The sequence below is a fragment of the Formica exsecta genome, unplaced genomic scaffold (genome assembly GCF_003651465.1).
Source record: "Formica exsecta isolate Colony F162 unplaced genomic scaffold, ASM365146v1 scaffold333, whole genome shotgun sequence".
Classification (NCBI taxonomy): Eukaryota; Metazoa; Arthropoda; class Insecta; order Hymenoptera; family Formicidae; genus Formica; species Formica exsecta.
In genome coordinates this window covers 476,852-491,015 of record NW_021850582.1, presented here as the reverse complement: position 1 = coordinate 491,015, position 14,164 = coordinate 476,852, and the positions used below count along the sequence as shown (strand labels likewise).

General features: G+C 34.7%; 4 protein-coding genes across 7 annotated transcripts in view; 2 read left to right on the top strand and 2 right to left on the bottom strand.

The window, feature by feature from the left end:
• LOC115238341 (heat shock protein beta-1) overlaps nucleotides 1-1,323 on the bottom strand; it is a 17,111-nt gene extending 15,788 nt beyond the window's left edge. For both annotated transcript variants that reach the window (XM_029812067.1, XM_029812068.1), the window contains exon 1: nucleotides 1,007-1,323. In XM_029812067.1, the coding sequence (XP_029667927.1) occupies nucleotides 1,007-1,194 (188 nt within the window). In that variant the 5' untranslated portion in view covers nucleotides 1,195-1,323. The remainder of the gene's footprint in view (nucleotides 1-1,006) is intronic.
• Nucleotides 1,324-3,740: 2,417 nt separating this feature from the next.
• LOC115238390 (tumor necrosis factor receptor superfamily member 3-like) overlaps nucleotides 3,741-14,164 on the bottom strand; it is a 41,625-nt gene continuing 31,201 nt past the window's right edge. The window contains exons 1-4 of one of the 3 annotated variants that reach the window (XR_003884496.1): nucleotides 8,789-9,098; nucleotides 7,623-7,665; nucleotides 6,074-6,176; nucleotides 3,741-3,936 (exon numbers count right to left, since the gene is read on the bottom strand). The gene's annotated coding sequence lies outside the window, so the exon portion shown is untranslated. Of the gene's footprint in view, nucleotides 3,937-6,073; nucleotides 6,177-7,622; nucleotides 7,666-8,006; nucleotides 8,140-8,788; nucleotides 9,099-14,164 lie in introns of those variants that run through there. The other 2 variants (XR_003884495.1, XR_003884494.1) reach the window with 2 other exon arrangements.
• Nucleotides 6,118-7,033, top strand: LOC115238391 (thyroid transcription factor 1-associated protein 26 homolog). The gene is made up of 3 exons (XM_029812168.1): nucleotides 6,118-6,303; nucleotides 6,390-6,522; nucleotides 6,606-7,033. Exons 1-3 carry the CDS (start codon nucleotides 6,186-6,188, stop codon nucleotides 6,853-6,855), a joined length of 501 nt encoding a protein of 166 aa, XP_029668028.1. The 5' UTR covers nucleotides 6,118-6,185; the 3' UTR covers nucleotides 6,856-7,033.
• On the top strand, nucleotides 8,269-14,086 carry LOC115238387 (AP-2 complex subunit alpha). Its single transcript, XM_029812159.1, has 14 exons — nucleotides 8,269-8,409; nucleotides 9,092-9,179; nucleotides 9,963-10,174; nucleotides 10,240-10,433; nucleotides 10,548-10,779; nucleotides 10,858-10,966; nucleotides 11,048-11,691; nucleotides 11,765-11,896; nucleotides 11,983-12,180; nucleotides 12,259-12,593; nucleotides 12,685-12,953; nucleotides 13,049-13,193; nucleotides 13,281-13,488; nucleotides 13,578-14,086. Exons 2-14 carry the CDS (start codon nucleotides 9,116-9,118, stop codon nucleotides 13,653-13,655), a joined length of 2,820 nt encoding a protein of 939 aa, XP_029668019.1. The 5' UTR covers nucleotides 8,269-8,409; nucleotides 9,092-9,115; the 3' UTR covers nucleotides 13,656-14,086.

The following is a 14,164-nucleotide window of genomic DNA, read 5'->3' as shown; positions in this document are numbered from 1 at the left end:
TATATATATATCAAGTATAAATCATCGCTTTAAAAAATAATTTGCTTTTCTACGAAAACGCTTACGATCGATCGGTAGATGAGTAATTTCCTCTAACCCTCTAAAAATGGAATTTATAAATATCAGCCATCGAAAGCCATCGTAAAACTTCACATTGTACGAAAGAAAGAAAAAGATTTGTTTCAAATATATTATAAAATGATGCGTATACTCTGTTAGAAACCGTCAATAATCATTGGATAAATTGGATATTTGATCGTAGATAATTTGAATGCGACATGCGTCGCCGCGTGATCAAAGAAACTGAAGTTGCTCTCACATTGGAGCATATAAATTTAAAACCTGTTATGAAGCATATATAAATACTATCGCATATTAATATGATCAAGCGCAAATAATAAAAAATTTGCAAGAACGAAAATGTAAAAATACTGAAACAAAGATCGCTTTGAACTTTTCTGATCTTTTTGTCGCAACAACACAACTACAACAAATTTTATATTATATGTACTGTGCGTTTTGGAATACGGAAAAATCAATACTTTCAATGTCAACCGTATTATTCGTTTGTAACGTACAATCGATCCTTCCCTGTCTCTTTCTCAATATACCGATATATATATTGTATAACATACATGACAAGATATAGTAATTTTATTCGCGTATAATTTTTCTCGAGTTATGTGATCTCAACATACGCAATATATATACTGGCATTGCGCGCGTAAACATACCATTCGTCGAACGTCAACGTAAACAAACATTCAATAGCTCAAGGATATTGTATGTACGTCGTAACAAAAAGAAAATTTTCGCACAATTGAGTAAAATATTACGCATATATATACATAAATTGCAAAGAGACGCGCGAGTGTCGTGAGAGAGAAAGAGAGAGAGAGAGAGAGAGAGAGAGAGAGAGAAAGAGAGAGATAAAAAAGTAACCGCATTCTTTCGAAATATAGGTTAGGCGTATCACAAAAGAATTCACGATCTCTTATACGCATACCTGGTGGTGCTCTTGAAGAAGTTGTTGCTCTCGCGGTTCATCAGCTCACTACGGAATCGCGACATCTCGTCCTCCATCTTTCTCATCTCGGCATCGAAGCGCTCGCGTATGTTGGAGAACTCGGTGTCGATCACGCTGAAGTCGCCGAGCTTGATCGGAATGTTGCGCTTGATACCACTGTCAGCCATGTTTTCGCCCGATTAGCACACTTGTGTCTCTTGTCACTGAATCACTGAAACGAGAGATCCGCGCTCGATTAAACGCAATTCGATCGCAACTATCACGATATCGTGTACGCGTGTCTCGTCCCGCCAGAGGAATGAGCGCGACTCCTGCCGGCAGCTCCTTAAGTAGCCGGCGACACCGGCGAGGCCGTTCGTGGGAGTTCGGGCGCGCTCGGCTTCTCTCGTGACTACGCACGCGGTCGCTCGTCGCTCGTTCGCGTAGCGAACATCGTAAAGTTGACACTCTCGATCACGATTCTTAATTTAATTAAACATTAATGACGAATTATACTAAATTATATTATAATTTATTAAATAGTATAATATTATTTAAATAATATATTATTTATATTATTAATGTTATATTATAATTTATTAAAAATTATTATGATAATATATTATATAATTATATCATATTATCATAATCTCTGAAAGCCAAAGTATCAATAACGACGAATCGATAAAGATAGAATAAGGAAAGCGCCGCCGCCTACGTTTCGTGTAGGATGAAAAAGAACGCGTTTGTTTTGCCATTTATGGATGTCGCATTTTATACGCAATATTACGTATCTCTTTGTTTTCCAAAAAATTAAAAGAGACAGAGAGAATCGACCTAAAATTATTTAAAATAGTTGAAGCGTTTAATTGAATGATATACTTGATTATGCGCGGATTTATGACGGATTTTTTGGCCATCTTTTTCAAAAAAGAAAGGAAAGACAACACGGTAAAATTTGATAAAGCGTTTTGGATGCGCCAGACTAATTATCAAATTAAAAATATATTATTTCCTATTAAGAGAGGGGAAATTTTTGATTAATAAATTAATTTTCTAAAAGATTGTGATCAAAGTTATTTTCATATTAAAACAAATGTGTCATATGAAAACGGGATCTCGCTCTTCGAATTTGTTCATATAAATATCATAAGCGTAGGCGACTCGCGATGTCGGAAAAGACACAAAACGAATCATCATTGCCCTCGCAACAGAACATGACTAATAAACTTATACGATCATTTCCTTATAAACGACCCCCGCGAAAGAACAATCTCGTAAATTCCTATACGCACGTATTTCGATAAAATTATTTATAAAGGAAAGATGGAAATAGAAGACTTATAGGCGCGTATGCGAGAATAATATTTGTTTTTTATCATAGTTTTTTACTGTAATTCTTTTGAAAAGATCTGTATATTTAAAACGGTATTAAATTTTCTGTTACATATATGTTTCGGATTAAAATGAATACCAGAACACGTGAATTGGAAATAAAAGAATCTAGAGATGATGTAAGACGAGAATTTAACGAGATGTAATGACTGATGATATGATTTTTATGATGCTGATTGATTAATTAAACTGTACGCCCAATTAAAAGGTCTCCTTAAAGTCAATAATGCTCATCGTAAGATCGACGAGACATTGACACGGTAATCTATTCATAAAAGCCTGTAATAGCTATAAATGAGAAGTTTAATTAAGAAAAGTTTTCAAAAGTTTTCAAACAACATTATTAAAATTTCTCGCAATAAAATAATACTAATATTCTTTAGAAATAAATTAAATATCGTCAAATATAATAATCTGATTGTCAGCCTATAATAATATTGTTTTGTAATATTTATGCGAGACGAATACAACTCGCACAATCAATTATGAATGATATGATTTCGAATCGATTTTATATATCTTTCAACAAATCAACAAAGGTGCAAGATTTCGTTACGATGCGTCAACGAGTCAGGAATGTTAAAAGAATGTTTACGTCGTCACGAGAAAATTCTTTTACGGTATTGTGAAACTGACAAGTCGTGTGAGTGACGCCGACGCTATTTCGGCGCTTTGCGTCGTCACGAGTTGTGTTTGACTGAATGGAACGGTACGTCACTCTCTCTACGCCCCCTTATTTTTCATATACAGTTCTAACATTCTCCAAGGATACGTTTACGTGAATCAGAGTACCATCGAAAAGTCTTCTCACATCGAACAAATTGATTGAATCAAAAGAACGATCAGCCAAACAGATGCATCTGCTAATCCTAAATTTGGCGAGGAGGAAATAAAATTAAAATTCTATTAGAAGCAAAAAATACGAATGACACAAAGTTGCAAGGATAATTAAATGCACGAATAAATATACTTGCATTAATAATCCAGATTAAATAAATTTGGCTTAATAGCACGGTTCGCTGCTTTTTTCCAAGATTAAAGTTTCAGTCATAATAAAAATAGAAGAAAATTTAATTAAAAAATTAGTTTTAAGTAATATAACGCTGCTCTAAAAGGGATTCGTGCAATCGCTAGCTCACAACACCGTTCTTAAATTTTCTAAATCCTAAATTTTTTTTCATCATTTATATTTAATCATTATGCATAACGGAAAATAAACTATATACGACGTCATCTTATAAAGCACGTATAGCAATGAAAGAATAAAAGATACAGATCACGACCAACGAGATCATCGAGGTTGATGCCAAAGTGTGTCAATGTCGGTACATACCTTATATTTCCAGACAGTGCGACAAGATTTTTTACGAGACAGCTGACTTCCTCTCTCGTTTCTGAAACGAGATCCGACACCAGTGTGCTGACGTCATCTCCGTGGGGGTTTCGCTGATCGATAAAAGGCGTCCTAATATGGATCGAAGATAAGGTCACCGCGCATAATTACGCTTTTTCGATCGATCTTTCTCGTAACTGCCCTGTTATACAGATAAAGAAATTATTATAAAATTATTATTTATTTGCAAACTTACGTCAAAATTGTCAAAAGTAAATCGATCTTGAATATCATAATATTAAACAAGAAATAATTTAATGAAATTTCTATAATTTATATTAGTTGTCTATTTTATAAAAATGACATCTCAAAGTTTAATCGTTTCGTACGTAGGTCTGATTAAATGACCATGGGTTTGATAACATGATGTCATTGAATGACGCCACGGCGCACGTTAACCTCAAGTTCCATTCGTGGTGGTTTGTAATGCCGGTGTCATTATCATTATATGACCGATGACCTCTCGGCATTTGTAGGTCGTTTCGAAGATCGCTCATCGCTACATCCATGTAATTAAAATTTAAAAGATAAAGCCTGACTCTATAAGGGTAAAGTTTATGTTCATGATCGACATCATTAATCAAAGATTTATAATAAAATATTATATGAGTGCATTTATATTCTCGATTTCGTAATATAATGCGGAAATTGCCAATCTATTTCTCGATCGTATCCTCGACATTGAATTGTAAAAGAACGACGATCGAAATAATCGAACGCTCGAAGAATCTCCTTCGAGCGGATCTGGCCTCGGATGGCTGTCTCGAATTTTGTCAGCTAATAATAGCTTTGTAGCACATACCAAAGAGCTACTACCTTTTCGACGACGTCAGTTTGCTCGTTTTCCTCGACTATATATAGGGCTATGAATAATTATTCAATCTATTATAAATGGAGCCAGTTTGTCTTGAAATAAGGAATGCAAAGATAGAAATTTAATTTAGCAGCGCGGATGCTACATACACACACGAGAGAGAGAGAGAGAGAGAGAGAGAGAGAGAGAGAGAGGGAAAGAAAAGTGTATATATAATTTATAGAAATATTAAAAAATATTAAAAATACAATTTCACAGAAAATATATTTCATTCCATTTTTTTAAATTTTCCAGGTTCTTGGATGTAAATATAATAACGAAATTATACATTACGAAACTGTGTGCATTATTAATAAGATGCAGATTGCTGAATAATGCACACATAGCGATCACATTGCTGTTTAGTTTCTGATCTAATGTGAATCGTTCATCTATAAATCGCTCAGCCTATAAATCAATTATCAATGTCACTGCCGCGAATAAATTTATACGTAACGCGATGACAAGTGCGGCCGTAAATACAGAATTGATTGTATATATATTTTACCAATACACCCATTTCAGATAAATAATATAATAAAAATAATCTCGTTTAAATAATAATAATTTTATAATAAAAACTTTTATATAATAAAATAATACTTTTTTTAATAAAATAATTCCAAAGTAATATAATTTTTTATTGATATATATAAAATCTATATCTCTTTCTCTCGTAGGTAAAATAAGTAACTGTATTTTTTTGTTACCATCAAAGACTTGAATTGACTATCTGCTTCTTGCTTCAGCCACAATATTTATGAGGGCGTTAATGTATGATGTCGACGTTGGTATCTCACGTGTGTAATTTAGCAGCGCGGATGCTACATACACACACGAGAGAGAGAGAGAGAGAGAGAGAGAGAGAGAGGGAAAGAAAAGTGTATATATAATTTATAGAAATATTAAAAAATATTAAAAATACAATTTCACAGAAAATATATTTCATTCCATTTTTTTAAATTTTCCAGGTTCTTGGATGTAAATATAATAACGAAATTATACATTACGAAACTGTGTGCATTATTAATAAGATGCAGATTGCTGAATAATGCACACATAGCGATCACATTGCTGTTTAGTTTCTGATCTAATGTGAATCGTTCATCTATAAATCGCTCAGCCTATAAATCAATTATCAATGTCACTGCCGCGAATAAATTTATACGTAACGCGATGACAAGTGCGGCCGTAAATACAGAATTGATTGTATATATATTTTACCAATACACCCATTTCAGATAAATAATATAATAAAAATAATCTCGTTTAAATAATAATAATTTTATAATAAAAACTTTTATATAATAAAATAATACTTTTTTTAATAAAATAATTCCAAAGTAATATAATTTTTTATTGATATATATAAAATCTATATCTCTTTCTCTCGTAGGTAAAATAAGTAACTGTATTTTTTTGTTACCATCAAAGACTTGTGTTGACTATCTGCTTCTTGCTTCAGCCACAATATTTACGAGGGCGTTAATGTATGATGTAGACGTTGGTATCTCACGTGTGGTTGAATACTGAAAAATATGAAAAATATTAAAAATAAAAGACTTGCAGAGAAGGGAGACCATGAAAATGAGAAAAGTGAGAAGAAATTTGACAAAAAAAGATACAGATTACAAAAATATAGCAATAAGTATAAAAGTATGTATATGACATATCAAATCAGTATGTATATGACACATCAAGGTTAATTTACTGTTTCTTTAATATTCACCTTTTTGCATTAGTTAATCAGTGGGAAGAAAAGAGGAAGAAAGCTGTGTTACGTGGATATTACAAGGAACTCCAAAAGGATCAGCAGAATTCTTCACAAAAGTCATCAAATTTAAATCATGCATCCAAGAATACAAATGAGATAAGGTACATATGTACAATGCTCAAAATCAAATTAGAATCTGACATAAATTTTGATATTGATTAAATGTATTTACGTCTGTAAACAGCAACTCAAGAAATAAAAGTTACGCTTTTTACAAAGCCAAGCGGGAGTACAAACGCAAGCAAGAGGAAAAGAAGAAAAGGGTAGAAGAGGCCATTCGTGTAAAAACGGAACGAGAAGAAGCCTTGAGAAAATACAAACAGAAAAAGTTGCATAATTTTAAGGTGTTATCGAAAAAGACGAAGAAAGGGCAACCTGTCATGAAGGGCAGAATAGAGATGTTGCTTGAAAAGATACAGCAAAGTTTAACATAACCTTTTATTTCCTCTTAGGAGAAAAAAAAATTTACTTGCATCTGGTTAAATAGATTAAATCATAGTAAATAAAAAGAAAAAAACGCATTGTACATTGTAACATAATACAATATTGTCAAAAAGCAATAGAATTTAAACGGCTGCTTTTCAAGGCTCATTAAATTTTTATTAAAAAAGATTGATTTCTAATTTATTGAACAGAGCGCTCGAATTTTGCTTAAGATATTTTCTCTTTCTTTTTACACACACACACAGACTTGAATGTTAAAAAGATTTTTACGTTTATTACATTATTAAGGTTTTTTTTATTAATTTTCATTGAAAGAAAGTCGATTTCTAATGAAACAATTTTTGTTTTACACAATGCTGTAAGACGAAGTTAAATATTTGTTCGAGTAATCTCGCACTTCATTTCAGCGATATACGTTTCATCACACTTCTCTTTCGCCAATTATGGGCGCCATATTATTTGACATCTTTTTGCAAACATCAATATGAAATATGGATAATAAATCTTGATAGTAAAAGTCAGATGCTACTAAAATATTAAAGCCGAAATTATAGGTAAACTGACGCGTTATCCATTAAAACTTATTAATTTCCCGTAAATGTATACCGATTCGATGATATATATATATATATATATATATATATTGAAACCGACATTCTTTCGATTACAAATATTTGCGAATTATGTCAGACAAGTGCGCACAATTTTTCTTCTTCTCTTTATAACAATCTACATATTTTTCATATTACAACTGTACCTGATTGCAAACTGGAATATGGGGAGCAGTTTCTCACAATGGTCTGATGAAAAATTTAAAAAAATTAAAAAGCAGCCAGACGAGGGAACTAAAACGGGACGCGGCGTCGGAGTCTGTCGCATTATATTAACGGCGATCAATCAACTGCCGAGCTCAAAATACAAATTTTTTAATCTTGCCAATTAGTTACGAAATCTTGTGTGTGTGTGTGTGTATTTCGCATCTAAGGTAATAATTTTAAATAATCTCACAAAAAGAGAAAGAGAGAGTAATTTGATCGAAATAAAAGGCATTTTCTTTTTTAATCCTAATTGTTAAGATAGTATGAGAAGAAAAAACAGATATTTCATTTCCGGTTCATTCTGGCAAATTCAAAATCCGTACTTTCGAGCGATGACGAGAATGCGCGCGATAGAGATCTTAGAGAATAAATTTCTATCAATTTCTTTCGCCGCAAACTTTTCGTAGAGAATCGATTGTAATTTATTCACGGATGAGTAGAGACGGCCCTCCACGAGTTTCCACGAGCCACCGGCGTGCCCTTTCACGGCGATCAATCGTCCATAGTGGCAAAGTATGTTCAAAATATGAAATTCCACGCGCCAGTACTGATCACGCATGCGCGCTGGCATTTTGACGGGTAGAGCCCGTCGTCCGTCAGAGCCAGTCGACGGTTGCAAATGGCGACAGCCACGAAGTCTCTGGCACGGGTCCGCGAATAGCTCCACGCCTACCGTGCGCCCCGCGACCGAGCCGTGCGCGAACGCACAACCCCCAGCCCAGACCGGTACGTAGAATCAAGCGAACTCCGGCGAAATCCACGATACCGAGCGGATTTCGCGGGACTGTAAAATCCGGCGACGCGACCTTCCCCGCGACAGCTCGCCAAGAGGAGACGGAAAAGGCGCACTAGCTTCGTTCAGTCTTTCCTATTTCAAAAAGCTCCGATCGATCGATACGATCCTCCCGCGTTTCCCAAACGTCGACCAATCCATCGTCGATTGCGACGATCACGCGTACCGTCTCCCGAGAACGAGATCGCTCCGGATTGCCGCTGTCAAAGACCGTCGGCATTCGGTATAGGTCGCGCCGGTTCCGACTCCCAGACACCGAATTTTTCGCGTCGGGCGAGTTAATCGCGATCGCACGACGTCAATTATCATTACTTGTACACGATCACTTCCACGAAAGCCAAACTTCGTCGAGCAGCTGAATTTTACTCTGTCACGGATGGCACACGGCACACTTCCCGATTAATACATCTGAAGGAAAGGAAGAACAAAATAGTTTTGTGATTAGAAAAACGATGGGCGTGTAGAAAGATACGATAAGAGTAACCACGCGTCTCGTTAATCCGTTGCGTCATGCTAACAAATACCAATTACAATATATTTACGTTGGATCGTGTGCACGTCTCAGATTGGAGGGGACGAACGTTGAGTATCTTTATAGCTTGATTTCATTCACAGGTAGTTTTAAGCAAACGAGGCAGAATGCCGGCCGTCAGAGGAGATGGTATGCGTGGATTGGCGGTGTTCATATCGGATATCAGAAATTGTAAGTAGTTTGACATTATAATTTATGCTGTAATGTAATATTTTCTAATTTTTATAATGTGAAGTTTCTGAATATTGACATTGCAAATCATTGTTTTCAACTGCTGCAAATTATTCTTCCTGTAAATATATATATATATATATTGATGCCTTTTATATTTTAAATTATTAACGGAATACCATTCATCGAGTGATAGCGTGCCATTGAAATAGCAGGCAAAGTGTCACTGAGATGAGCAGGAGAAAGGGGGCGGAGTTCTGATATAAGCCTATCTTCTTGATAGAGCTTGACTCTCAAATATCAATCTGTGACACATTGGCATCATTATAATTAAAGATTTTTTTAAAAAACACATATGCAAACCTTTTTAATATATTTATAAAGTAAAAAAACATAATTATATTATATAGTTTATATTTATATTACGATTTATTTACTTTAATTATTTACCTTATGTCTGGCATTTTTGATTATGTATTATACATTAATATATATAGATAAAAGGATTGTCCTTGATACAGTAAACCAGTTGGCGTATTGCCATTAATTCTTCTATCAGATATTTCTATCGGTATATTTCTCCTGATCAATATTTGCATAAAATTATAAAATATACATGGAAAAAAAAAGAGAGAAAATTTTATCTTTTTTTATTATATACTTTGTTTCAAAATGTGCATTTTTATTAATAATTATAATTCTGTATTATCTTACTTTGTAAAGAAAAAGAAACTGTAGAGAGAGTATCTTTCCTCTTTTTCAAATAACATACCAATTTACTAGGTAAAAGTAAAGAGGCAGAGATTAAAAGAATTAATAAGGAATTAGCAAACATTCGCAGTAAGTTTAAAGGAGATAAAACACTTGACGGATACCAGAAAAAGAAATATGTTTGCAAGCTGCTGTTCATTTTCCTTCTTGGTCATGATATCGACTTTGGACATATGGAAGCTGTCAATTTACTTTCATCAAATAAATATTCGGAAAAACAAATTGTAAGTATAATTGTTCCTGTCATCTGCTATCGTCTGCATAACAATATAAAATTACTCAATTCTAGGGTTACCTTTTCATATCAGTCTTGGTGAATACCAACAGTGATTTGATCAAATTAATTATACAAAGCATAAAAAATGATCTTGGCTCGCGTAATCCAATTCACGTCAATTTGGCGTTGCAATGTATTGCCAATATTGGTAGCAAGGAAATGGCGGAAGCCTTTGGCAATGAAATTCCAAAACTGCTTGTCTCAGGGTATGACATAGTATTTTTATCGATATGTAAAGATCATATTAGTTAATCAATTTATAGTTATCATATATATTAGATTTTCATCCATTCTCAAAAAAAAAAAAATTTGTTCCCTAGAGATACTATGGACGTTGTGAAACAAAGTGCTGCATTATGCCTGTTACGGTTACTACGCACCGCGCCCGATGTCGTACCTGGTGGTGAATGGACGTCGCGCATAGTTCATCTGTTAAATGATCAACATCTGGGTGTTGTAACGGCCGCGGCATCGCTCATAGATGCTCTTGTAAAAAGAAATCCAGATGAATACAAAGGCTGTGTTAGTCTCGCAGTTTCAAGATTAAGTAGAGTAAGTTGACAAAGTGTAATTGACCTGTGTGTGTAAAAATGGGAATATTATTATTTAATATTTCTTGTACAATTGTAGATTGTCACATCAAGTTATACAGATCTACAGGATTACACATATTACTTTGTACCAGCCCCATGGTTATCTGTCAAATTACTACGCTTGTTGCAAAACTATACACCACCAGGTATTTAATTTACATATGAGATATATTGTATTTAGAAACACAGTAAGTTGCATATCTACATTCACATTTATATTGTTGCAGCTGAAGATCCAGGTGTGAGGGGCAGATTAAACGAGTGTCTAGAAACAATATTAAACAAAGCTCAAGAACCACCAAAGTCGAAGAAAGTCCAGCATTCAAATGCGAAAAATGCTGTACTCTTTGAGGCCATTAGTTTAATTATTCACAACGACAGTGAGCCGAATCTTTTAGTACGGGCGTGCAACCAACTCGGACAATTTTTATCGAATCGCGAGACTAATTTGCGATATTTGGCACTCGAGTCTATGTGCCATTTGGCTACCTCGGAATTCTCGCATGAAGCTGTAAAGAAACATCAAGAAGTTGTCATATTGTCGATGAAAATGGAAAAAGATGTTTCCGTGAGACAACAGGCGGTAGATCTATTGTATGCCATGTGTGATAAAAGTAATGCCGAAGAAATAGTTCAGGAAATGCTAAATTATTTGGAAACGGCCGACTATTCAATTAGAGAGGAGATGGTCCTTAAGGTAGCAATTCTAGCCGAAAAATACGCGACTGATTACACTTGGTACGTCGATGTTATTCTAAACTTAATTAGGATAGCAGGCGATTATGTCTCCGAAGAAGTTTGGTATCGTGTTATTCAAATCGTTATCAATCGAGATGATGTTCAGGGTTATGCTGCGAAGACCGTCTTCGAGGTAAACTATACCATTTTTTTTCTTTGCTAAAATTATTGTAGCTACTTTAGGTGTGTTATGTCTATTATTGTAGGCATTACAAGCGCCAGCTTGTCACGAAAATATGGTTAAAGTCGGCGGTTACATACTTGGAGAATTCGGTAATCTCATTGCTGGTGACTTGCGGTCTTCTCCAGCTGTCCAGTTCCAGCTCTTACATTCCAAAGTAAGCGTTTGTCCAATGTTCAGCAAATAATATATATATTACTGAGAATATATATGTAACAAATCTACACTCTCTCTTTTGTTCAGTATCATTTGTGCTCTCCTATGACCCGAGCATTACTGCTTTCGACATACATAAAGTTCGTCAATCTGTTCCCTGAGATTCGAAGCCAGATTCAAGATGTCTTCAGGCAGCATAGTAATCTACGTAGTGCAGATGCTGAATTGCAACAGCGAGCATCGGAATATTTACAATTGAGCATCATTGCCTCAACTGATGTTTTGGTACATAATATATACAATATATAATAATGGAAAGATACTTATATAAGATTCGTAATCGATATACCTGTATTTTTATAGGCTACTGTGCTGGAAGAAATGCCGGCATTCCCCGAGAGGGAATCCTCCATTCTTGCGGTTTTAAAGAAGAAAAAACCGGGTCGAGTACCGGAGAATGAAATTAGAGAAAGCAAGAGCCCAGCACCGAACACTAATCACCACACTGAAGCTCCTACTACTGTTACTGTCGCAGCAGTTAACAATTCCTCCGCCGATCTACTAGGACTGTCAACCCCACCTTCCTCTCAACCGTCTAGTAACACAGGCGTACTACTTGATGTTTTGGGGGATATCTACAATATGCCAAATAAAGTCGGTGCTACCAATGGTACCCAAAATACATACAATCCTAAGAAGTAAGATATATTGCACGATCAAGTATTTTAATATAATTCAAATATTGGGATATATATCTGATTTTGTTATTATCCTGACTTTACTTTCCAGGTTTGTTTGTAAGAATAATGGTGTCTTATTCGAGAGCGATTTGATACAAATCGGTGTAAAATCAGAATTTAGGCAAAATCTTGGGCGCATAGGCCTTTTCTATGGAAACAAAACACAGTACGCATTACACAGTTTTCAGCCACAGCTATCTTGGACAGATGAGAATCAAGCAAAATTAGCCGTACAAGTAAAACCTGTTGATCCTATATTGGAGGCTGGCGCTCAGATCCAGCAAATGATCAATGCAGAATGCATCGATGACTTTAATGGTATATTACTTTGACATTTTTGCAGATCTCTAATAATCAGTAGTTTATAGTATAATATTATTTATAGTATTCATACTTTTTTTTTTTATTCGCAGATGCGCCGAGCATGATTATCTCTTTCATTTATAATAACGTGCCACAAAAAATCACAATGAAGTTACCATTAACAATTAACAAGTTTTTCGAACCGACGGAGATGAATGGGGAATCATTCTTCGCAAGATGGAAAAATCTTGGCGGGTATGAAGTATAAGTACAATATACTTAGTTAAAAAAAGAAGTGGAATCAATTTAGATTGGTTTATCGAACGTTAAATTTGTTTTCAGGGCGAATCAACAACGATCGCAAAAGATTTTCAAAGCGCAGCAACCGATGGATTTAGCACAAGTACGTACAAAATTACAAGGTTTTGGAATGCAGTTGCTTGACGGTATCGACCCGAATCCTGATAACTTTGTCTGCGCCGGTATCGTTCATATGAGAGCGCAGCAAGTGGGTTGCCTGTTGCGTCTTGAGCCTAATAAGCAAGCCCAGGTAACTTGTCAAACTCTTGAAAGATTCAAACTTGTGATGAAATTGTGTGCATATATGAATTTCATTTAATTGTACATTTTCACTTGTAGATGTTTCGTTTAACAGTACGTTCAAGTAAAGAATCAATGTCGGTAGAGATCTGTGACCTGCTGGTGGACCAATTTTAAACGGCCTAGCAGGCGTAAATGTCATCGAGAAATTAGTACTGTGTCGTGAGAGGACATATCATTATCGAAAGAGGATGTCATTCTCGCGCATCGTTTAAAAAGATACTGATGACTATTTATTAAGACACATTTGCGTTGTACCCAAGCTTACACTCATAACGCTCTTGTATGAAATCTATATCTTTGTGTAGGTAGTTTTGTGTCACTATATATTGTTTTATCGAAGAGACATATATCTCAATCAGAATTATCGAAATCAGTCACGTACAGAAAGAAAAAACAACATATATATAAGCTGGCTATGATAAACAGTATTATCTCATAATTGAAGATATGTGTAGATTTGTTTTATATGGATCTATACCTTATATTACAATCTATACAATTTATGCAAATGAAATGAGAAAAAGTGAAACAGAGAAGAAAAAAAACTAGATATTTTATAGTTATGATTATATATGTATTATAGACTCTCGAGCCACATTATAGAAACAAAGAATGTTTTTTTT

Bases quoted from the DNA above. Each gene is read 5' to 3' on its own strand.
- LOC115238387 (XM_029812159.1), top strand. From the start codon at position 9,116: ATGCCGGCCGTCAGAGGAGATGGTATGCGTGGATTGGCGGTGTTCATA. The intron at 10,175-10,239 runs GTAAGTATAATT...ACTCAATTCTAG, and splicing joins AATATTCGGAAAAACAAATT to GGTTACCTTTTCATATCAGT. The intron at 11,897-11,982 runs GTAAGCGTTTGT...TCTTTTGTTCAG, and splicing joins TCCAGCTCTTACATTCCAAA to TATCATTTGTGCTCTCCTAT.
- LOC115238391 (XM_029812168.1), top strand. From the start codon at position 6,186: ATGAAAAATATTAAAAATAAAAGACTTGCAGAGAAGGGAGACCATGAA. The intron at 6,304-6,389 runs GTATGTATATGA...TTTTTGCATTAG, and splicing joins ATATAGCAATAAGTATAAAA to TTAATCAGTGGGAAGAAAAG. The intron at 6,523-6,605 runs GTACATATGTAC...GTCTGTAAACAG, and splicing joins AAGAATACAAATGAGATAAG to CAACTCAAGAAATAAAAGTT.